This window comes from Salvia splendens, chromosome 2 (assembly GCF_004379255.2).
Source record: "Salvia splendens isolate huo1 chromosome 2, SspV2, whole genome shotgun sequence".
NCBI lineage: Eukaryota > Viridiplantae > Streptophyta > Magnoliopsida > Lamiales > Lamiaceae > Salvia > Salvia splendens.
This window is the reverse complement of record NC_056033.1, coordinates 42724541-42747836: the sequence shown is the minus strand read 5'-3', so window position 1 is coordinate 42747836 and position 23296 is coordinate 42724541. Positions and strand designations below refer to the sequence as shown.

The 23296-nt window shown below is 37.4% G+C and overlaps 3 protein-coding genes and 1 pseudogene across 12 annotated transcripts; 1 reads left to right on the top strand and 3 right to left on the bottom strand.

Annotated features, from left to right (window-relative positions):
* Positions 1-631: 631 nt before the first annotated feature.
* On the bottom strand, positions 632-4677 carry LOC121792994 (transcription factor TGA2.3-like). 7 transcript variants are annotated; one of them, XM_042191167.1, is made up of 10 exons: positions 4461-4677; positions 3702-3856; positions 3507-3569; positions 3369-3428; positions 2455-2532; positions 2310-2361; positions 1954-2052; positions 1781-1851; positions 1447-1692; positions 632-969 (listed from the first exon to the last, which is right to left on the bottom strand). In XM_042191167.1, the coding sequence occupies exons 2-10, from the start codon at positions 3759-3761 to the stop codon at positions 823-825; spliced, it is 876 nt and encodes a 291-aa protein (XP_042047101.1). In that variant the 5' UTR covers positions 3762-3856; positions 4461-4677; the 3' UTR covers positions 632-822. The 7 variants fall into 7 exon arrangements, with proteins under 7 accessions (XP_042047101.1, XP_042047100.1, XP_042047099.1 ...); XM_042191166.1 differs by having other exon boundaries at positions 1781-2052; positions 3507-3551; positions 3702-3820; positions 4470-4677; XM_042191165.1 differs by having other exon boundaries at positions 1781-2052; positions 3507-3551; positions 4461-4676.
* Positions 4678-7765: 3088 nt separating this feature from the next.
* LOC121767440 (putative pentatricopeptide repeat-containing protein At4g17915) lies at positions 7766-11022 on the bottom strand. 4 transcript variants are annotated; one of them, XM_042163730.1, is made up of 4 exons: positions 10901-11022; positions 8850-10516; positions 8486-8724; positions 7766-8240 (listed from the first exon to the last, which is right to left on the bottom strand). In XM_042163730.1, the coding sequence occupies exon 2, from the start codon at positions 10293-10295 to the stop codon at positions 8919-8921; it is 1377 nt and encodes a 458-aa protein (XP_042019664.1). In that variant the 5' UTR covers positions 10296-10516; positions 10901-11022; the 3' UTR covers positions 7766-8240; positions 8486-8724; positions 8850-8918. The 4 variants fall into 4 exon arrangements, with proteins under 4 accessions (XP_042019664.1, XP_042019640.1, XP_042019648.1 ...); XM_042163706.1 differs by having other exon boundaries at positions 8486-10516; XM_042163714.1 differs by having other exon boundaries at positions 8486-10522; positions 10901-11014.
* Positions 11023-12088: 1066 nt separating this feature from the next.
* Positions 12089-13047, top strand: LOC121784597. The gene is made up of 3 exons (XM_042182767.1): positions 12089-12250; positions 12356-12603; positions 12699-13047. Exons 1-3 carry the CDS (start codon positions 12089-12091, stop codon positions 13024-13026), a joined length of 738 nt encoding a protein of 245 aa, XP_042038701.1. The 3' UTR covers positions 13027-13047.
* Positions 13048-15002: 1955 nt separating this feature from the next.
* Positions 15003-16834, bottom strand: LOC121792993 (annotated as a pseudogene).
* Positions 16835-23296: the final 6462 nt, after the last annotated feature.

Genomic DNA, 23296 nt, shown 5'->3' with positions numbered 1-23296 from the left:
CACAATCAACATAACTTTCATTACTAAACACATTTTCCTTTTTTTTTATTCCACCTAAATGACTCATTATTAGATATAAAAACACATTTATCTTTACTTTATTTTATCTCTTTTACTTTATTCTCTTCACTTAACACACAAAATAAAATTTATATAAAAAAATTCTGTGACGTCCAAGGAATGAGTCATCTTGCTTGGGACGGAGGGAAATTATAGTACTCCTTAGCATCTAGAAAATTGAAGTAAAAGACTTCTCATAAGATTATAAAAAGAAATTGAAGTAAAAGAAATTGAAGTTGAAGAACTAAATGTTTGGGAGGTTAGCATCTAGACAATTCTGACTATTATATTTTAATTTTTCTTACGAATAACTTAATCATGTCATTAATTTTAAACATGAGTATATTAAATAAACAATAAATTACAAATGAAAAATTGGACTATTTTATCATCACAAAATTTTAAAAAAGGTTAGCATTCATGATTAAAAGACTAATATTCAAAGTTGCGAAACAAATCAGAATATATAACCAAAATTCTTCTGGCAATTTACCAATATTTCTCCCCTTTTCCCCCATTTTTTCTTTCAAGGCCAAAAATAATTCCCAAATCAAGATTTTTCCAACAAGGCTACAATCAACCAATTCTTGAATTTATATTAAGCTAAACTGTTGAAACAAACACTTACAACTAAAAATGCTACAAATTTTACAATGGGGGGAGAAATTATACAAGCAGTACAATTGCAGAAGCTAAATGTTACATTTTGAAATAAACCAAACCACAAGATCCCTCATCTCCCATCTAAACTACTAACCGACGTTATTCCCGGGGACGGGCGAGCCAGAGAGAGCTCAGGGCCCGGAGACGGGAGAAGTAGTCGCTGATAGCCAAGAGAGCTCGGGCCGACTGACGAGTTGTTAGTATCCGGTGCATTTGTTGGAGAGTTTGCTGCCGCAGATTATCCGCCTGCGACCAAGATTTTTCCGTTTGTAACGTTACATTGTATGACGGATAATCAAATACCTTTACTAGAAGAAATAAAACTTTTGTGCATACAGATGTACGGTGCACCCCCCGAGCTAAATTTGATCGAGGTTCATCGAAACTCTATATTAGGTTTTAGTAGTCCTCAATTAGAGTTTACCAATCCGTAATTAATACTCCTCCGTCGCCAATATGTGTCTCATTTTTCCATTTCAGTCAGTCCGCCATTACATGCCTCATTTACTATATTCACCATGTGGGTCCCATGTTCCACTGTCTCTTTCGTTATAAAACTAATATATATATATAAAAGTGGGACCCACATTTCACTAACTTTTTACACGTGCGTCACATATATTGCCAGACGGAGGGAGTATTTATTGGTGGATGCACCATGTTGAGGCGGCAAGAAGTACATGGTATTATTACAAAAAACGCAAAAGTAAAGTGGTAGCTAACCTGGCGAATGAAGCCCTCGAGAGTTCCCAACTTCCCCATCGCCATCGCCATTTGACCCATGTAGTTGGCAACGTTTCCAGACGAGCCCGTTGGACCGAGGGAACCAGCTAATGTCTCAGCCAACGACAGCTGCAGCGCTTCCATTCCTTGAGACAGAGCGTCTTCGGCTTGTTGAGACGACTGCTGCAAGTTGTTGATAGCCAATAACTGATGTTCAGTCAATGGCTCTAACTGATTAATTAGAAGCTGCATCCAAAAAAAAAATTACATTCAAAAACTAAATATATAACCAGAAATCAAATGAATCAAAATTTTTTTTAAACTGTGACTAAACCTTGAGAAGTTCGGACGAGCGGAAGCCGCCGAGCCAGAGGAAGCATCGTTCAGCAGGCGTCTTCCACATGCCTGACAAGATGTGGAAGACGTCAGTCTTTGCAGCATCACCTTTTATCCGAAAGATTTCTTCATAATGTGACACAATGCCGTCAACGATTATGCGGAGCTCACCATCGCCCGCGTGAGAATTGACAGCACCTCTAAGCTCGTTAATCCGCTTGTTGTGCTCCTCCAGCCACCTCGCGTACTCAACATCAAAGGCCAGGGCACCTAGAAATGGATATTCACAGATGTCAAAGTACGGAAACAAAATTTATAGTAAAAAGTAGTTTCACGTTCCGAGCTGGCTATAAAGACTCCTCATTTTTAGGATTTGATGCAACAAATGTTCGAATCTAGACCCTCGAAAAGCTTCCACATTCAAAAGATAGAAGCTTGAAACCTTTTTCCTCTTCAAAAACTGAATTGAACGAAAAACATTCTTTTATATAGAACAGAAGTAGACAGTCAAAATAAGAGGTTCATACTGTTTCCACCATTCGATTGAGATTGTTCCCCCGAGCTTGAAATAAATATCCCCTTCAGAAAAGGGAAAAACACCATTCACTAAATTGAGAAACAAAATAGAGGAAACGAGAATTACATATTTGTACAAAGAATGCAGCAAGAAACCTGCTGTCTAGCTCGTTGAAGCTCTTGCTCGAGTTGTGTCAGTTTCATTCTGCTGCTTTCTAACTGTTGAACATAGGCCTGTATCACAAATGCAGAAGCAAGTAAAAAATAAAGTTGGGCACTGTCAAATTAGCGATAAATCATATGGAAAAGCACCTCTGAAGAATTGTACAATATTGTGCGGGTGTGTGTCATCAAACAGTTCCCGAGTAAAGGACTTTTTCCATGATCGAGGGAAAAAACTTTTTCCAAAATCGAGGGTTTTTGAAGTGAAACATAAGTTGGAAACATTTTTTCAAAAATGCTGAAAGTTGATGACACAAACTATAATCAACCCACATTTAATTATACTCTTCTCTGTAGATTTTTCTCATTCATTATAATACTATTAGGCTTCTTTAGCACAACTTTAAGAACACTATTTGCAGGCTCACTTTTAATCCAAGATATCAATATTCAATACTAATGAGAAATTCCCCTAGATTGACCAAATTTGCTGTTAATTACTTTTTCACAGTTCGGGGAAAATAACACCAGCATCTGTCCATCGACTGCTACCATCTGATACCCAGTTACTTGTATATGCATTAAGCTCAGTAAACAAGAATTCTACAACCACATATCACATGATAGAACGAGTTCTGTAAGGAACATATGGCAGATGAATAACCAAGATTTTCTAGACATCTTAAGTCTCGTGGTATTTCACTAGATATTTAGCAGTCCGCTTATTAAGGTAAATCGAATTCAAATTTAGAAAAATACTTGACAATATAAAAATCTACCAATAAAGAAAAAATATTGAACTACTAGAGCTGTAACTTGATGCCATTCAAGACGGAGCAACTAAAAAGTGACACTATGTAATCGATTTAAAGTAAAAAAGGATTTAACAAAAATACCAACAAACCTACCTTTTTTCTCAAGCGGCTTTTCCTTGCAGCTTCCCGATTTTGAGCAAGCCTACGGAGAGTCTAAAGAAGGTAGCGGCAGTTACACATCTGGATTAAATAAAAAAAATGCAAGTGGGAAAAATTGAATAGTTCAAGAACCTTTTGATCTCTCGACTTATCACTGCCATCGGAAGCGCCTATTCCCTGTAATTGATCTCTCAACTAATCACAATGGTTTATTGGTTAGAAGAATGTAAGCACAAGGCATCAAACATATATTAAAAGCAGTTAAGACACGAAGTTTCTAAAAAACAGAAAAAAGACACAAGCTGCATTAAGGCCGATGAGTACTACCATTTTATCTTCCGTATCAGCATCAGTAGACGTATCAGTCCTAGGGCTGGTATCTTCCATATTGGACACTCGAAAATCTCCAAAATCAACGCTTCAAGTCGAGACACGTACATGCATCACTGTCGGGAACGAGGGCATTCAGTCATCAAACTCCTCTGCGTTTATATACAACAACAAGAGTTCAAAAAAAAAGACCATCGAGCAACTAAATAAGCAACCTTAACCGATCATTAAGCATTGAATTAGCAACATCATTGCAAAAGTGAGAAGAAATTCTTGAAAATGCCTCTGTTCTTGAAATATTTTACTAATTTTTTTATAGAAATTATTCGTCTCCTTAGAAAAGAATAAATTCGGAATCCCCCATCTTTTTGAGGGAAACTATTCATCATCTTGAACTTAACAATAATCAGGGAAAAGACTTGCTAGAGTGCTACTGATTTTAACTAGCATTCGAATCTGAACACTATTCCACAGCTAAAAATTGATGCTTTTCTAAGAAATAAACTGATATATACACACACATACAAGCAAGCAGATATGAGCATATCAACATAAACTCGGATCTCATTCGCATTAGCAAAATTCTACAATCTTGTGCAAAACACCGATTTTCAAGCTTAATAATCCAAAATCACTACTTTTTTCTGAGCTATAAAATCATTTTGCTTCAATCCCACCAAAACCCAAAAGCCCATTAATCGAACCGCGGCAGGAAATGGAAAAAAAAATTGAAGGAAAAAAGGAAAAAGATTCAACCTTTATTACCTCAAGTCGCAGAAATTGGAAGTCCTGTTGACAAATAAGAGTTCCCCAATCTGGGAAGAAAGAAAGTGGTGAAAGAAAGGAATGAAATCAAAGGGAATGAAGTGTGTGTGTGTTTGGAGAGAGAAATTGCTACTACCCAGTTTTGACTTTTGAGTCTCTATTTTCCTTTCTTGATTTATTTCTCTTTATATGGGGATTGGGAGAAGTTGCGATGAGGCTTCTCATGGGATTTTTGTTTTTACATTAATAAAGGGAAAGGTGTATTGATTTATTATGGTTAAACTGGAATCGTTGATTTGACCGAAATTTAACCAGATACTCAAATTTTGGAATGGAGATTGACTTCGCGAGTAAGATTGTTCGGTTGTTCATTTACCATTCACATTAATAAAATCGAAAATTGATGATTAACTGCCAATTTTGACGGTTGGTTCCTCAAGACTATTCACAAGGAGATCGACAATTTTATGCTGATTTACATTTCTCAAATCACGCGCAATTCTCGTATTTATAGGAAATCATTCTTCATGTACACATCAAGTCTCGTGCCTACAACCACGAATTCAGTGGCTCTTTATATGTGTTGGTGCTCAATTCGTCATTGCATTGGCCATAAATTCTGTGGCATCTTATGGTTGAACTAGAATCGTTTATTTGGACCGAAGCTTAACTGCCACACTAAGTGGAATAAAAAATCGATGATTAACTGCCAATTTGAAACGTCGGTTCCTTAAGGTGCAATGTTGGTTCATAATAGAGGATGTTTTATGTCGACTTTATATCTATCTATTCTCACGAAAATAGAAGAAGTGCAAGAGTCCATAGTTTATAATCAGCTCATGTATATCTTCTATTTTAATGTATGATTTTAAATTCACAATTACTTAAGAATTTATTAATTAAACTTTGTAATGTATAAATTTTTTTCTTTTACTTATACTCATTGTTCTACATTTAATATTTTTATATCATCATATTGAACTTTTTAAAAATCAGAAAATCACCGAACCAAAACCAGGTCGGCTAAAACCTAAAAAAATCGTTGATTACCTTGGTAGCAAGATTTAGAATCATCTTAGTCAAAAATAATGTGAATGATGATTAAGGGGATATAGTTGTTCATATCCCAATATTAAGAATTAAGAATCTATTAATAGTGTGGATAAGTTCGTAGTCAAATGCGTGGACTTTTTGAATTTATTTTGATTCCATTTTTAATGTCATGTGAATCAGCAGCGCCTGTCATTGTTGTCTTTCAGATGAAATTTTGTTGAGTTGTGGTAATGAATTGTTTTTCAGGAAATAACAATCAATGTTTGAAAATAACAGAGGTTGTTTTTTGAGAAAAAAAGTATTACAATCATATTTATGTAGTAATGAAAAAGTTGGAAGGCAATGCCTAACACGATATATAAGTCCAAAATCCAGAGTTTTATATTCCAATATATTTGAGTAAAATGATTTTTTTAACACAATATCTCTCTATATCATAATGCCTTTATGTTTTTTCATAATTATATTTTATTTTTAATGAATATATACATATGATGCGTTATCTTGGTTAAATATAAATCAATAGAAATGAATCAATCATATGTTACATATGATACACGAGGACCACACTTTTTTTTACATAGGAGTGAGTTCGAGATACATTCGGCAAGCGATCTAGGCCTTACATAGCCCGTTAAGCTTCGAATACAACTATCCCCCCGCGCCGAGCACCAGCCTGTGAGCAAGCCTTGTTCAGGCCCGCTCTCTAGCCCCCCGTTCGACGGGTCCTGGTCAGTCTGGTCTGGATCCGAAGACTCGTGCCACTTCACGCGCGTCCAGGCTCGAAAGCTTGCCAAGCCCCAAGGAAACAACCTTGAACAGGCCCACAGGAAAAATTAATCTCAGGTTGCACCATCCAGGATTCGAACTCAAGACCTCTTGAACTCAAGACCTCTTGGATGAGCGGTATCCTTGCCTCCCTTCCCAACCAGTTGAGCTAGGAGGCTTGGATCACGAGAACCACACTTAGCGTTGTTTATTTTATTTATTATTTTTAATTCGATTCTTATACATTAAAAATTAGTATTATTATCATTTGTAATTTTATATTTTTCATAGAAATTAAAGTTCAATTTAATTCAATACTCTTATAAAAAATTCAATACGCAAATCAAATTCGTATATTGACCTTATATTCTGATATGTAGTAGTACTTAATTTTTAATGTAATCGAGACAATTTGAATTAAAAAATTAATTACAATAATATAGTTTATTTTGGTTAGATTCTTAGAAAATAGTAAGAAGAAGATTTTCAAAAGTAATACAAAATTACATATGAGTACTATAGCAAATTCATTAGGTCTCTAAATCATAGTAAATGCTAACCATCGATTGTTAAAAATATAACCAATGCTCTATATCATGAAATACTGTCAGCAATGTGCAATTTCTTAAAGCCATCAATCTAAAATATATAGGACAATTGGAGGTAAATCTTGAAAAAATCGAAATATCACACTTTATTGGAAAGCCGCTTTATACCTTTTTCAGACAAGAGTAGTTCCCAATAGAAAACAAAAGATCATTCAAAAATCAATGAGGATCAAGTGTACTTAATCCAACAAAAATAAAGTCAAATTTTTTTAAAGAGAGAGAAACCTTGTGTGTTGACTATATGCCAAAATATTTGAATGATTCCATGTGTAAGAAAATTTTGACCTTTTCCTGATTTGCAATATGATATAAAAATGTACCACAAATCGCAATGATCAAACTAAGATTAAGATCTTGAAATCAAGAATTAGTAGATAGTTTAAAAGTATGAATTTTCAACTTTGTTCAAGGACATGTAACACGAAGGATGACAAGGTGCGAAAATGATAAAAAACAGTATTGGTAACGGCCTCGTGGTTATGTGGATGCTTGGGGACCAAAGTTCTCGGGTTCGAATTCGACCAAAAGAAGTGGCTTCTTTTGTGAACTAAAAAATGGTAAAACATGTAGATCAAGCAAGATTCATGGCACTTGGTATGGCAAAAAAAAACGAAATAAAAATTCCAAATAACTAGCAAGAACCAAATGCTCAAGACATAAGTGTGGTTAGACATACCAAAAGAAGCAAATATGCTAACTGCCTCCAAACATTAGTAGTAAAACATGCCCATGAACTCGAAAACCGAGCATAACATACCAGTTTCCAGAGAGGCTAATAAACACCAACAGAAAGAGAGTTCATTACTGAACGGGCTACTAAATAGATAATCAACGAAAAATGCGTAAATTATCAAATGCTAGTAAAAGTAAAAAATGTAAAATGATATGTGAATTTCTATTCCCGAATTTACATACACATTGATGTATGTATTGTATGTGGTCGTACAACAACATATTGAAGCTCACCAAGTTTGAACAATTTCCCTAGTTTTGAAACATCAAGAGCCAAGATGTTCTTTCAAGCCTAAATTTCAAAATCTAGCTTTTCATGGATTAGAACAATTCTTCGTGTGTATGCCTCTAAAGATGAAGTGAGGAGTATTGTCTCACCACAAAACTTCTTGTCTGTGAACTTATGGAATTTTTTACTTAGCACCTAATTTGTCAATATATTAACAAACTCATTGCAGCAACTATGATACAGAAAACTTGCCGGCTTGTCAGTTGAAGATAAATTTTACAGCGCTGACTGTGCTTTAAACTCGCCTCCACCAGCAGCTAGATGAATTTGACATAAATTATTGTGTCTGGTCGATGGCCATGAAAAGAGGAAGGTTTGCATCTGCAACAACCAAAACGAAAATAAGTAAAACAGTGTGATGAGAAATCCTCAGATAATACTACAGTTGCTAATCATGATATAGTTACTGGTTTGAATCTTGACCGGCAATTTTCTTAGTAACTAGGAAAGGGATGCAAGCTTAATATCCAATTCGAAAGTGCGTCAGGTTGGCATGGGATTATCAGAAATAACATGAAGAAAACGTAATCTAACAGAGTTAAAAGCATGAGCTATAGATTTGATACCTGGTCCCATCAAACACAATTTTATCCAGCAATCTTTCTCTCTTCGAATTCGCACGCCTGCTTTACCAAGCTAGAAGGAGAAGTCACTAGGAATAGAGACCACATGACACGAGTACACGACCCCATTGGAACACTTCCAGAAGCATTTAATACCTTAGCATAATGTTCCGCATGACACTACAGTACCCACAGCCTGATAATATCACGTCACTGTTTCACTCAAGTAACACCGACTAGACCTAAAACGTAACAGTATTAGAACTTCTCCATCTCCATGAATCAAAATCATTTACCATCCAAACGTTTCTAGTGTAAGATATGCATTAGTGACAATCAAAATCTGGCACGATAAAATAATCCTCACATTTTCTGGAATAAGACGCATCAATAATGGTGGAAGATGCCGGTTGCTTGAATAGACATCAATGTGATATCAATACTGCAACAGTTTAGATATTCGAACTTGTAGCTTAAATCTCTTGGCATAAAGGGTGCCTAATCGAGTGAGACCCTGAATAACATTCTTTTCATCTGACTTCAGTACTTTCATACCTGATCTAATGCAAGATAGCAAGAGTTGAGCAGCCAAACGATACCTCCTTTGTTTGCAAAGGTTGTTCACCAAGGAAGAGTAAGTACATGAATCCCTCGTATCAGACGCGTTAAAAACTTGCAGTGCATAATCTATGTAGCCAGCTTTGCAGAGACCGTTAATAAAGCAATTAGAAGCAACTAGGCAATTGAATCCCATAGTTTTCATGTGGTCAAGATGCCTTTCAGCAACATCAAAATTGCCAGCCTTGCAAAGCCCGTCAATCAAGATAGTATGGGTATAAATATCACAATCCAGCCCCCTCGATTCAGCCACACCCAACAAGTTGTAGGCTTTCTCAAGTTTGCCTTCCTTGAAATGCCAATTAATTAAGGTGTTGTACGAGGCTATGTCAAGATCATACCCGATCTTAATCATGTGTGCGGTGCATCTTTCAGCGGCTAGTCTTCTACCTGACTTCACCAAAGCAGCAACAATTGTACAGCAGGAAAACAAATCATACGCATACCCTCTGCTCTTCATCTCGAAAAATATTTGAAGCCCTTCCTTATATCGTCTACTCCCAAAGCAGCACTTCATAGCTATGGTGTAAGTAATAGCATTTGGTGCAATACCCAATTCCCTGATCTCCTCGAAAAGTCTCATTATACCCTTCCACCTCTTCAACTTGCATAAAGCATTCATAAGAATGTTGTATGTCACTATCTGCGGCACATATCCTTGACGCTTCAAATTCCTAATTAATATCAAAGCATTCTTGATGTACCCGTTCTTGCAAAGTCCATTAATTAGGATGTTATATGTGGCCTGACAAGGAGAGATATTCTTCAAAAGAATTTCTCTGAAAATCCTATATGCCTCGACTGGCCTTCCCATTTTGAAAAAGCAATGCATCAACGTGTTATAACTCCATACATCAGGAACTATTCCCCTGCCGAGCATCTCATCAAGCATATCAAGACAGCAAGCTAACGAGCCTTGCCTGGTGGCACCAGCCATCAAAGAATTATAGGTAATAAGATTCGGATTTATCCCAGCTTCCTTCATTCGGTGAATGACATGGTAGCCTGCATCGAACCCAACAACTTGACAATACCCCGTTATCAAAATGTTGTAGGTCACCACATCCGGTAGCACTCCCAGTCTTATTCCATCAATTAAAGCAGCTTCAGCCTTCTCCAATTGCCTAGTTCTACAAAGGGAGGCTACGGATATATTCAACAACTTAGTCGATAGTCCGAGGCACATTCTCCTCATCACAGCCGATATCAGAAGCCCATACCTTCCACGGAGGAAAAACAAGAGTCACATAACCATTCTAACATCCATCTCCCCCGGTTCAAAAGGCAAAAAAACAACAAAAGCGTCTCTTCCCCGCTCACAATAACCATCTCTTCGACATAGTCATACTACAATGATGTGGTGGCACAAACAAATTGTTTGTTTCATCATATAACCAATCACAATTAGCACTAAATCTGCAGCTTAACAGGAAGCAAAAAACAACAATAAGAAGTTCTGTTTGAAGCAATTAGAGGCGATAAATAGCCCTAGCATTAGCATATTGAATCGAAACAAGGGCTTGAACAATCCAAAACACACATTTCTAGCGGCATTCTATCACTTATCAGTCATTCATTTAACCAAATTTGTAAACATCCAAACAGAAATCATTGAACATGAAACCTAATCATATAAGCTAAGTGAAAAAACAATCCCTAGCGCATTGTCTTGGAATTTCTACATAGTTGATTTCCCAGGAAGTTAACACTTCAGAAACCGAATTCATGCTTTTTATGCGTCAAATGCAGCTCAAAATCAATGAAAAGGAAAACGAACAAGAAATTCGATTTCAATTATACCCGGAGAAAATCAGCCGGCGGCATCTCAGTTTGATTCTGCCTCCATTTAGAGAGAGAGAGATGGTTGAATCGATAGGTTTAAGCAGTCGAGAGGAAGAGGATCCTCGCTTCCTTGTTTAATTTCCTATTTTATTTAATTCAAATTTTAATTTAACTAATTTATGTATTCATAAAATTAATCATCTTCATAAATAATTAATTATATAAATAGGAATATGCATTTTGAATCTATATATGAATATTATTAATGTATACATATAGTATTGATTATTTAATTTTTTTTTATCGAAAATGTTATTTATAATAGGTGAACATAAATTGATTAATATTTTAGCATGTTCACATATACTACTACTTACTAATTAAAAATTAAAATAGCTTAGGTATAATTCTAAAACATATTTTTTCCTCCATAAAAAATGTGAAACAATTATGTAGTGTAGTAATATTAGGCATTCACATTGCGTGACTTTATTTTTTTAATATCACTAGTTATAATTTACCTCTATAATACTTCTTATTTACCAAAAAAAAAGAATATGTCTCACAATTTAATTTGCTATTTGACCTTGATGAGATACTTTCTCCATCAATTAAATATCTGCCTAATATTTTAATAGAGATCATGTTATTATAGTATTGTATACTCTTTAATTCACTATTTGACCTTAAAGAGATACTTTCTTAATTAATTAAATATCTACCTAATATTTTATTAAAGCTCATGTTATTCTTGACAAAGTTTCATTTTTTTCATAACTATGTCATGATAACCAAAATCAAAACATTTGTTTCAAATCAAAATTGACCTAAAATCAAATCAAAACTTTGTGTAATCAAATTTTTTGAAAGGCGTAGAAAAGACCAAAAATATGACCAAATTTCGTGATTTTATACTACACATTTTCATATACCATTTTTGTACAAATAGTTTAGTTTTACTTGTATTTTTTTCAAAGTCTAATTTGCTTATATTTTATTATTACACGTTAAGCTTATGATAACAATGTAACATTAAACAAAGCATTCCAGTTAAACCGAATAATCTAATTAAGGCATGTTTATAAGTCTAAACAAATTTGTATGTATACTTTCATTTTAGCATAAACCCACCACTAATCCAAATAATTAGTTTGATTGAGGTGTGCTTTTGCGTTTCATCTCTTCTCTTAATTTCTCTCACTAAAAATGCAGAAATACACTCTCGATTATGCATTGGTGCCGCTTGGGCTGCTTGTGATGGCGGCGTATCACGCGTGGCTCCTCCGCCGCGTAATCCGCCACCCCGACACCACCGTCATCGGCATCAACGCTGCCAATCGCCGCCTCTGGATCCGCGCCATGATGGAGGTTTCTGTCTTTCTCTCTCTTACTTTTTCTTTCTTTAAAAAAATATTTAATAAATGTTTCTCATCTATGAGAGGGAAAAAACGTCTTATCAACTGAGTCATGTAGGATCCAATGAAAAATGGGATCCTGTCGGTCCAAACACTGCGGAACAACATAATGGCGTCGACGGTGCTGGCGTCGACGGCGATCATGCTGAGCTCGGTGATGGCGGTGCTGATGTCGGGAGGGAGCTGTGGGCGGCGCCCTATCGCGGCGGTGTATGGGGACAACAGTAAGTTGGGATCGTCGATAAAGTTCTTCTCGATCCTCGTGTGCTTCCTCTGCGCGTTCCTACTGAACCTGCAATCGATCAGGTAATAATAGCACTGTTAGGAATTCATGTCATCATCTAATGATATATATCAGCACGTGTCGTGGGGTGACATGCCTGGATGTGTGTGCTTTTCAGGTACTACAGCCACGCGAGCGTGCTGATCAACGTGCCTAGGCAAAGGGGGCAGAGTAACGAGAAGGAGTGCCCGGTGACGGAGGAGTACGTGTGGAGGGTGGTGAACAGGGGGAGCTATTTCTGGTCGATGGGTCTCCATGCTTTCTACTTGTCTTTGCCCTTGTTTCTTTGGATTTTTGGGCCCATTCATATGTTTGTGTCCAGTGTTGTACTTGTGTTTTTGCTTCATTTTCTTGACGTGGCCGCGGATATCGGGACCGTCGTCGCTCCTCATGAGGATGAGGAGGAGGTGGAGGCGGAGGAGGACGAGGAGAGTCATGATGTTTGATGATGTTTATTGTTTGATTATAAATACATCTATCATACATTTTTTTCCTCTCTCTTAGGGACGGATCCATATGAGCATCACAAGGGGCAATTGCCCCAGCTGAAAAAAATTATTTATACTATTTTGATTATTAATTTTAAATTTTTTTGAAATATCCTCAGTATATGCCCCTTCTATAATTCTTAAAATATCTTTATACGTATTTTTGCCCCATCTATATAGAATTCCTGGCTCCGTCCCTGCTCTCTCTCACGTATGTTGGTGGGTTGAGACTATTGTCTAGATTTCTAATGAGTTCGAAACCCACCCCCATAGAGTAAGCAAAAACACAAATGTATGCGTTCTCGAATCGAGATAATCACGGAGCTTTTGCATAGCAATTCAAATACAAGATAATTTGACGGTTTTAATTATAAATACATCCATCAGCTTCATTTGTTTTCTATTTCTCTTTTAGTATCTTGAGTCAATGTTGTTGTCTGAATTTCTAATGAGAGTATATCTTAAAATCATGAAACACAAATGCAAAAAAATACTAAGATTTTTATCAAGAATTTTGTTTGTGCGTGTAATTGTTTCGAATTTGAATAATTACATAACTTTTGCATAAGAATTCACACACAATTTTGGTAATTTGACAATTTTATAAAATAAATACAAATTCCGACCAATTTTAAATCAATAAGTGAGTCATTGGATAATTCCTAACTAAATATTTAATATATGTCTATGTTATTTCAAGATAGTGGTTTGGTAAAACTGAAATGACAAAATGACAAAAAGATTGATCATCATCTCTGAATATTTAGAACAATAGTAATAAGATAAAATGGACTGAAATATCAATAACATATTCTTTTGTATTTTCTACTTTTTTCGTTATTCAAATATCTATGTAGAAATATTTCTACTACATTTAACTAACTATCTATCTTTATTGTAAAAGCAAAGTTGCATTAGTTTTCTGTCAGTTTTTGTAATTTTCTTAAAACAATTTGTTGATTCAATTATCTTCTCATAATAAATACTTAGTAAATAATTCACGTTTATAGAAAATAGGAAAGATCAGTTCGTTTGAAAAAGATTGTTTATTCTTTAAAAAAGAATTTCGGTTAAAGAACAAAAACTTTACCTGAATATGGAAGTGTTTATTTCATTAAGTAAAGAACAAGGGACCAATAATTTAAGCTATGTTTAATTTCGTGCCATGACGTAATGCATATTTTATTGATTATTTAAATTCTTTTTCTAATTCTAAACTTAGCAAATGTGTCATTTTATCTTATACTGTTGAGCTGCTAATTGTGTGGTAAATTGGTTTAATCCCCAATTTAATTATATTATACGAAAAAACAATATATGTAAACTAATATGGATTGAGCTATCATTAAAATTACTTTTTTGTTAGAACCGAAATAATATCATGAGAGTAGAAAGTTATTGGATTCATTGTGAAATTAATTGTATTATAAGTATTTGTCTAGGAAGTAATACATTCAATATAGCTCTTCAGATTAAAAATAATCCTCCATTGTCACAATAATTAAGAGTTCTCATATGAACATGTTTTAAACTTGTTTACTCTTTCTTTAGTGTCATTTTCAATGTTCATGAAATGTATAGTGTTTCATTTTAGGATATAATTTCTTAAAAGTATTTATATCCTTGTTCACACTCAGTATTTGCAAACACACGCATGACTAATTACTTTTACTTTACTCCATTCAAAATGCATCTTCTAATATCTCTTCTGAAATTATGTATCTTTTCATTTTTTGTCCATATTAATTTAAAAATCACATTAAATGAGGATATGGAAAAGGAAGCCCAAAATATGTAATTCAACCCAAGGATCAAAAGAGCCTTCTTTGCGGCCCGGCCCAATTGAGCTTAACTCAAAGCCCAAGCGAAACTCAATGCAGTTGGATATTAAGCCAATTTATGTAATTCATAAAATCATAAACTTTGGTCGAAATTTGATATTTTCCCACTATAACTTAATTTGGTCGCTAATATCATCAGCTTACGGTCTGGTAACGGTTACAGTTCCAACATTTCCGGAACCGAAGCCGACAGTTTGGAAACCATGAACATGTACTTGTAACTAACTTTTACCATGGTCTCCAAAGTGATTCCATGAAATTCTATTACACTATGAATAACACTAAACAACACAAAATTCTATTACACTTGTTCAAGTGGAGCACATTGATGACTCCACAAGAATGAACAAGCACCAACAACACTAGGTGCAAACAGCAGGGAAATCGCCCGAGCCTCGACCCCCACGCTCGAGTACTTGATGTTGGTGCACCTCGACCCGTCGTCACGAACGACGCGGCTCGGGTGGAGAATTGAGAGAGATAGCAAAGTCCCAATTGACATAAACACCATGAAGCCAATGTAGGTGCCATCATTGACTGATCTTGCCTCAGTTCTATGGAAATTCAATGCAAATGGAATAAGGCCTCCAATCACACCACCTAAATTGAAAAATACTCCAAAACAGGGCAATGTAGGTACCTGATACATAAATGTATGAAATAGAGAGAGTTTAGGAAATAATGTTTGTTAAATACTGTCAAAACTGTTTCGAGCACCGAAAGAACCGGAAGCGACCCTTCTTTCAAAGAGAGGAGGACGGGTTATTCACATTTTATTTTATGATCAGAGAGCATCACTAGGGAAAAATTCCTACATTACCCATAATATGTGGAAGTATTAACATAATTTCATAGAGTTGTTTGGTCTGAATGAATTACCTTTCTCCTCTCTATTTTTATAAATTCAACAACTCAACCCAAAATCTCGTGTCATTTAACAATGAGATGAGGGAGTAATAAAGATAACTTATTTTAGACAAGGTGGAATAAAAGCTAAGCATTGGGAATTCTAAAAATTCCTCGAGGAAAAGTAGAGATGTTTCCTACATTATCCATGGTACGTGGAAGTATTGACCTAATTTCATCCAATCATTCGATCCGAATGCTAGTCAATTCTAAAATAATCTCGTGTCATTTAACAATGAGACTATGAGTAAATAAAGATAAACTATATTAGATGAGGTGGAGGTGGAGGTGGAATAGATATCCGTGTCAATACCTTTTCGGTCGTGGGGCGGGTAGGAGGTCATGATGGCCTCCTGCGCGGTCCACAGGAGGCCGGCGCCGATCCCGAGAAGGGCGCCGGCGACGATGGCGAAGGCCTGGTGCTGATAGTGGTTGTAGTAGAGGAAGGAGCCGGCGTAGAGGACGTAAGGTGGAGCAGCCGCAGACGAGGGTGAGCTTGGGGCCGAGGATGTTGTAGATTCCGCCGCCGAGGACGCCGAAGACGGCGAAGGTGGTGTAAATTGCGGTGTTGGCGTTGTTGGCGGCGGTGGGGTCCACCTGGCCGCCGGCGCCGCCCATGCCGGAGAGGGCGTTGAACATGCCGGGGCAGCAGAAGCACATGAATCCGATCAGTATCACCTGGATTAGAGGGGAATTGTGGCGGAGGAGGGAGGGTTTCACGGCGGTTTCCGGAGGGAGGTTGCCGGATTCTTGATCTCCGGCGCCGCCCATTTGAAAAGATTGGATTTTTAGAGATGGGAGGGAAAAGGGGTCAGTGGAAATGGGGATTTAAACTGAGGATTTTCAATTTTGTGATTTGCTAAGTTGGGATTGACTGATTTTATTTATTACAGAGTGTGGTGTGTGAGAGGGAAGCAGCAACTGCCAAATGGAGAGATTGGGGAAGTCGCTGTTGCTACGAAAACAATAAATTACAAGTGTGATGATGGTTGAGGTTCATTTTTTATTGCAATTCTTGGTTTTTGTGTCTTGGATTTGAGTGATTGCAGGCTGATATTAGTTGTGAATATTCTATTTATGCAGATGAATCGTTTGTAGGGTTTATCACTTTATTGGAAGATTCCCTTATAATCACATTTTGTTGTTCATGCATTGATTGATTTGTTCTATATATGTTGGGTCACATTTGACTAAATAATAATCCTTCCCTCGTTAAGACGCAATGTGTCATTTTTCTATTTTAATTTATCTGCAATTATTATATAAATATATTCAATAATGTCTTTTATGTTGAGATTTTGTATAACATTTTTTTAATAATTGTTGACCATACACAGATCAATGGCTCAAGCACCAGATTGCTTTTTATAGTTCACATGGGAACAAATATTTAATTATTCATTAAATATGAAATTAAAAACCTTGGAAAATTACGTAATATAAATATGGAAATGACAATCCTTACAATACAAGACAAGATCTTCACTTGTACTAGTATGAAAACGAAATATAACAACACAAAATCATAAAACAATCATTCACTTTCAGTAATACAAATAAAAATTCAGTATCCTCTAAATACAAAATTAATTTGGGTATGATAGTGAATGATTTATGTAATGTTATCAAATACGCGACTCAATCTTGCTATCACAACAAGATCGATTCCGGAACAAGAAGAACAAACACTCGATATGAAAATGAATAAAGCTAAGAACAACTCTCGGAGAATTAATGGAAATCTTGTATTCAATTTTGTGGAAGATTACAAACTGATGGATGAAAAATCTTTTTCTCTCACTCCTCTTGCACAGCTCGGTTATTCACTCTATTTGACTAACACTAATCTAACAACCAAAACAAATCCAACGGCTGTCATTTAAGCTAACTAACTAATCGCATCCGACGGCTCTCGTTTGTCTATGCATCAGTTAATAACAACGACCAACACCGAACTCGACTAAGTTCGGCTAATACCGAGCACCAGCAAGCTCGGCTAATCACCGAGCACGATTAAGCTCGACTAACACCGAGCTTGACTGATTGTGCAGTTTTGCCCCAATCCTCATAACAAATCTCCACCTTGGGACACAACTGGACAATCCACAGAGCATATCCATCTTCCACAATCACTCCAGCTGAATCAGATTCACCAAATCCATGCAATACTTCAACTTAAGTCCGGGTAACACCTTTGTTAGCATATCAGCAGCATTGTGCTCAGTAGCTACTTTCTCAATCTTTACTGAGCCCATTTCAACTTCATCCCTCACAAAATGAAGCTTAACATCCACATGCTTGCTCCTCTCATGGAATGTCTGATGTTTTGATAGACATATGGCACTATTTGAATCACATAATACAGTCACAGCTTCTTGATCGACTCCAAAATCCGAGCAGATTCCTTTCAGCCACATGCTCTCCTTTACAGCCTCAGCCATGGAAATATATTCTGCCTCAGTTGTTGAGAGTGCCACCACAGATTGCAAACTCGATCTCCAACTTACAGCAGCTCCATACATGCAGAAAACATAGCCGGATTGGGACTTCCTTGTGTCAATGTTAGTTGCAAAATCAGAATCACAATATCCCAATAGAGGCTGTGTATCAAAATTCTTACTTCCATCAAACAGTATGCCATAATCCCGAGTGCCATTGAGATACCTTAATATCCATTTTAAAGCTTGCCAATGATGTATACCCGGATCAGCCATGTACCTGCTCACAACACTTATTGCCTGGCTGATATCTGGCCTTGTACACACCATGGTGTACATGATACTCCCCACTATGTTTGCATATGGGACCTTATCCATTTCTCTTCTCTGTTCATCATCTTTAGGGCTTTGATTGCTGCTGAGCTTGAACTGTGAACTCAGGGGCATGCTCACTGGTTTGCTATGATCCATCTGGAATTTCTTGATCACACTACTGATATAATCCCTTTGAGTCAGCCATATCTGCTTGTGATCTCTATCTCTGATAATTTCCATCCCAAGAATCTTCTTGGCATCACCAAGATCTTTCATATCGAATTCAGATTTCAGATCAGCCTTCACTAACTCCACCTCTTCCTTATGCTCTGCAGAGATCAGCATATCATCTACATATAACAGTAGATATGCTACAGCAACTCCACCTCTTCTCTTGATGAACACACAGTGATCATACAAAGATTTTTCAAACCCAATCTTCTGCATGAACACATTGAACCTCAGGTACCACTGCCTTGAGCTTTGTTTGAGACCATAGAGACTTCTTTTTAGCAAACACACTTTCTTTTCATCTCCTGGCTTCACAAAACCAGGTGGTTGCTCCATGTATATTTTTTCTTCAAGTTCACCATGGAGAAAAGCAGTTTTAACATCAAGTTGTTGCAATTCCCAATCTCTTTGAGCAACTATAGCAAGTAATAGCCTGATGGAGCTGTGTTTGACAACAGGTGAGAAAATTTCATTGTAATCCACACCCTCCCTCTGTGTGAACCCCTTAGCCACCAACCTTGCTTTGAACCTGATATGGTTGTTGTTGAAGGCCTCAACCTTCTTTTTGTAAATCCATTTGCACCCTACTGTTTTCTGATCAGTAGGCCTCAGTACCAAGATCCATGTGTGGTTTTTATACAAGCTATCAATCTCCTCTTGCATAGCTAACAACCACTGATCCTTTTCAGGGCTTCTGATTGCTTCTTTATAAGATGAAGGTTCATGGTAATCCATCTGTTCAGCCACTGCCAGTGCATAGTGCATCATGTCATAATCATTAAATCTAGAAGGGAGCTTAATATTCCTCTTTGCTCTGTTTCTAGCAATCACTCTCTCTGGTGTTCTGATTTCAGCTTGCATTCCAGAAGCTCCACCACCACTGACATCAGATGTAGCATTTAGATCAGTCTGAGTTACATCTGTAGTTACTCTCTGGTTCTCCACCTCAAAATGAACTTTCTGATTATCCTTGTTGAGGAAAGGCATTTCAGATTCTTTGAAGATCACATCTCTGCTAACCACCACTTTCTTGTTTCCTTCCTCACAGCACCACAGCCTGTACCCACTGACTCCCATCTGATACCCAATCATTACACACCTGAGAGCTCTAGGTTCCAATTTACCTTGCTTTATGTGAGCATAAGCTCTACACCCAAATGGCCTCAGTTTTGAATAATCCCCATAAGATCCATACCATTTGCTGTCTGGGGTCTGATTTTCAATGGCAGCTGAAGGACATTTATTGATCAAAACAACAGCAGTAGAGGCTGCTTCACCCCAAAATGGTTTAGACATTCCAGACGCTATTAACATGCACCTCACCCTTTCAAGAATGGTTCTATTGATCCTCTCAGCAACCCCATTTTGTTGTGGGTTGTGAGGGACTGTTCTGTGCCTCTTTATCCCCTTATCTTTACAGAATCCATCAAATTCATGGGACAAGAACTCAAGCCCGTTGTCAGTCCTAAGACACCTCAATGGCTTTCCTTTCTCCAACTCAACACCTACACACCATTCTTGAAACCTCTGGAATGTTTCTGACTTGTCTTTCATTATTACTATCCAAACCTTCCTTGAAAAATCATCAACAAAGGATAAGAAATACCTGCCTCCTCCAAGGCTATTCACTGGTGCAGGTCCCCATATGTCACTGTGAACATATTGGAGAAGCTCTTTCGATGTGTGCTTGCCCACTCCATATGGCAGTTTTTTGCTCTTACCAAGTATGCACTCCTCACAAGATCCAATGTGTCTTTGTACATCAGACTCAGACATCTGAATTATGCCTTGTTTCACCAACTGCATCATCCCAGCAACTCCTACATGCCCGAGCCTTGTATGCCAATTGATGGTTTGTTGAGTTGAATTTGCAGAACCATCAATAGGCTCAGCTTGTAGATAATAGAGTACATTACTTCTGATAGCTCTCATAATCATCTGGCCATCCTTTGTAACAAGCATTTCTCCACCATAAAGGGTCAATCTATAACCTATCTTCTCAAGAAGTCCCAATGAGATCAAATTTCTCTTGATGGATGGGATGTACCTTACATCAGTAAGCTTTCGCAGTGATCCATCTTCCATCCTCAAGCATATGTTCCCAACACCCCTTACATCACACACATGATCATCTCCTAGCAACACCGAGCCTTCAGATTCCTTTAAATCTTGGAACCAGTCAAGGTTGGAGGACATATGGAAACTGCAACCTGAATCCATGATCCACAGCCTTGATAATGGACTATCCTCCACCACATTGAGAGCTCTTGCCTCTTCAATTTCCTCAGTGATAGCTGCTGTACCATCTTCTTTGTGATTTTCAGCTTGTCTTTTCTTCCAAGCAAAGCAATTTTGCTTGATGTGTCCTGGTTTCTTACACCAAAAACAACTTCTTGACTCCTTCTGATCACCTTCCTTCGCACCCCGTGGTCTCCATTTATCAGATGAGGGTTTCTTGAATTTGAATTGTTTCTTTGATGCAGTCTTCACATTAAGGCTTTCAGCAGCTTGATCGATTTGCTTGCTGACAGATTTCTGCATTCCCTTCAGCTTTAATGCAGAATATACCTCCTCTAAAGTCACCTTCGAATCCCTTCCAAGAAGTATTGAGTCTTTGAATTGCTCAAAACTCTGAGGCAGAGCATTCAATAACATCAAAGCTTTATCCTCATCTTTCATGGCATCATCCACACTCTCAAGATCATCTATGCACTTGCGAAAATCTTCTAATTGATCTGCTAAGTTCTTGGAGTCAGAAAACTTGAAATTGAATAACCTTTGTTTGAGATGCAATCTATTTGAGATCGACTTCTCCATATAGATTTTCTCTAACTTCTCCCAAACTCCTGCGGCATCATCTTCCTTTTGAACCTCCCTCAAGACTCTATCGCTGAGGCACAAGACAATCGAGCTATACGCCTTGTATTCCAGTTCTTGAGATTTCGCCGCATCCATTCCTTGAATCTCCTCCTCATCCGCCTTGGATTTGACATAATCCCAGACTCCTTGCTGCATAAGAACAGCTTTCATTTTCAATCTCCACATGCCGAAATCATTTTCGCCGGTGAACCGCTCAACGTCGAACTTCGTGGTAGACATTGTTGAATGCGTCGTCCTTCTTCGTTTTCCCACAGACGGCGCCAATTTGTAATGTTATCAAATACGCGACTCAATCTTGCTATCACAACAAGATCGATTCCGGAACAAGAAGAACAAACACTCGATATGAAAATGAATAAAGCTAAGAACAACTCTCGGAGAATTAATGGAAATCTTGTATTCAATTTTGTGGAAGATTACAAACTGATGGATGAAAAATCTTTTTCTCTCACTCCTCTTGCACAGCTCGGTTATTCACTCTATTTGACTAACACTAATCTAACAACCAAAACAAATCCAACGGCTGTCATTTAAGCTAACTAACTAATCGCATCCGACGGCTCTCGTTTGTCTATGCATCAGTTAATAACAACGGCCAACACCGAACTCGACTAAGTTCGGCTAATACCGAGCACCAGCAAGCTCGGCTAATCACCGAGCACGATTAAGCTCGGCTAACACCGAGCTTGACTGATTGTGCAGTTTTGCCCCAATCCTCATAACAATTTATTAAGACGTTTACGTAGAAGAAAATGAATTATTTTGGCGTCAACGATAAGAATATTGGAAATAACAAATAAGACAATTAAGTAACGGCCGGCAAAGAATATGATCGAAGGGCATAGGTTTGTTTTAGATCCTTCCCCCACTCACTTGGGCTAAGACCATCCACAATAGGAATAGCCCAGCAATAGCCCAGTCATAGCCTAACCACAAACTCCTCTTGTCACATCATCAACACTAAAAATCCTCCTGCCACATCATAAATAACTCAACCATAGCCCAACAACATCATAAATAGCCCAGCCACATCAATAGCCACATCACTCAAAATTATATAAAACAAATAATTAACAATCACACAAAATACGCAATTTAATTTACGAGACATATACGAGAAAATTCAATAATATTATTAAAATTTAAAAAGTACATTAATTAAAAAAAATTACATAATTAACAAAAAAACTACTGTCGTGCAGTCCTCCGCGCCCATAACTCTTCAACTAAATCCTTTTGGAGTCGAATATGAGCCTCCGTTTGGCGCATGTCGGCATGTGCTTGGAGGCGGTCGTCTTCATCGTGAGGTACCCCACTCCGTACGTTGGGGGCGGCCACGCCGTGGCTTGGACCGGCTTCATTATCATCGTTGGCCCAATTAGTCAGTTGTACACCTTCATCTTCGACAATCATGTTGTGCATGATAATACAGGCGTACATTATATCTGCAATGCAGTCGGCATGCCACAAACGCGTTGGCCCGTTAACTGCCGCCCATCGAGACTGGAGCACACCAAATGCGCGCTCCACGTCCTTGCGCGCCGACTCCTGCCGTGCCACAAAATAGGCCTTCCTCTCATCTGATGCACATCGGATCGTCTTCACAAAGACGGGCCA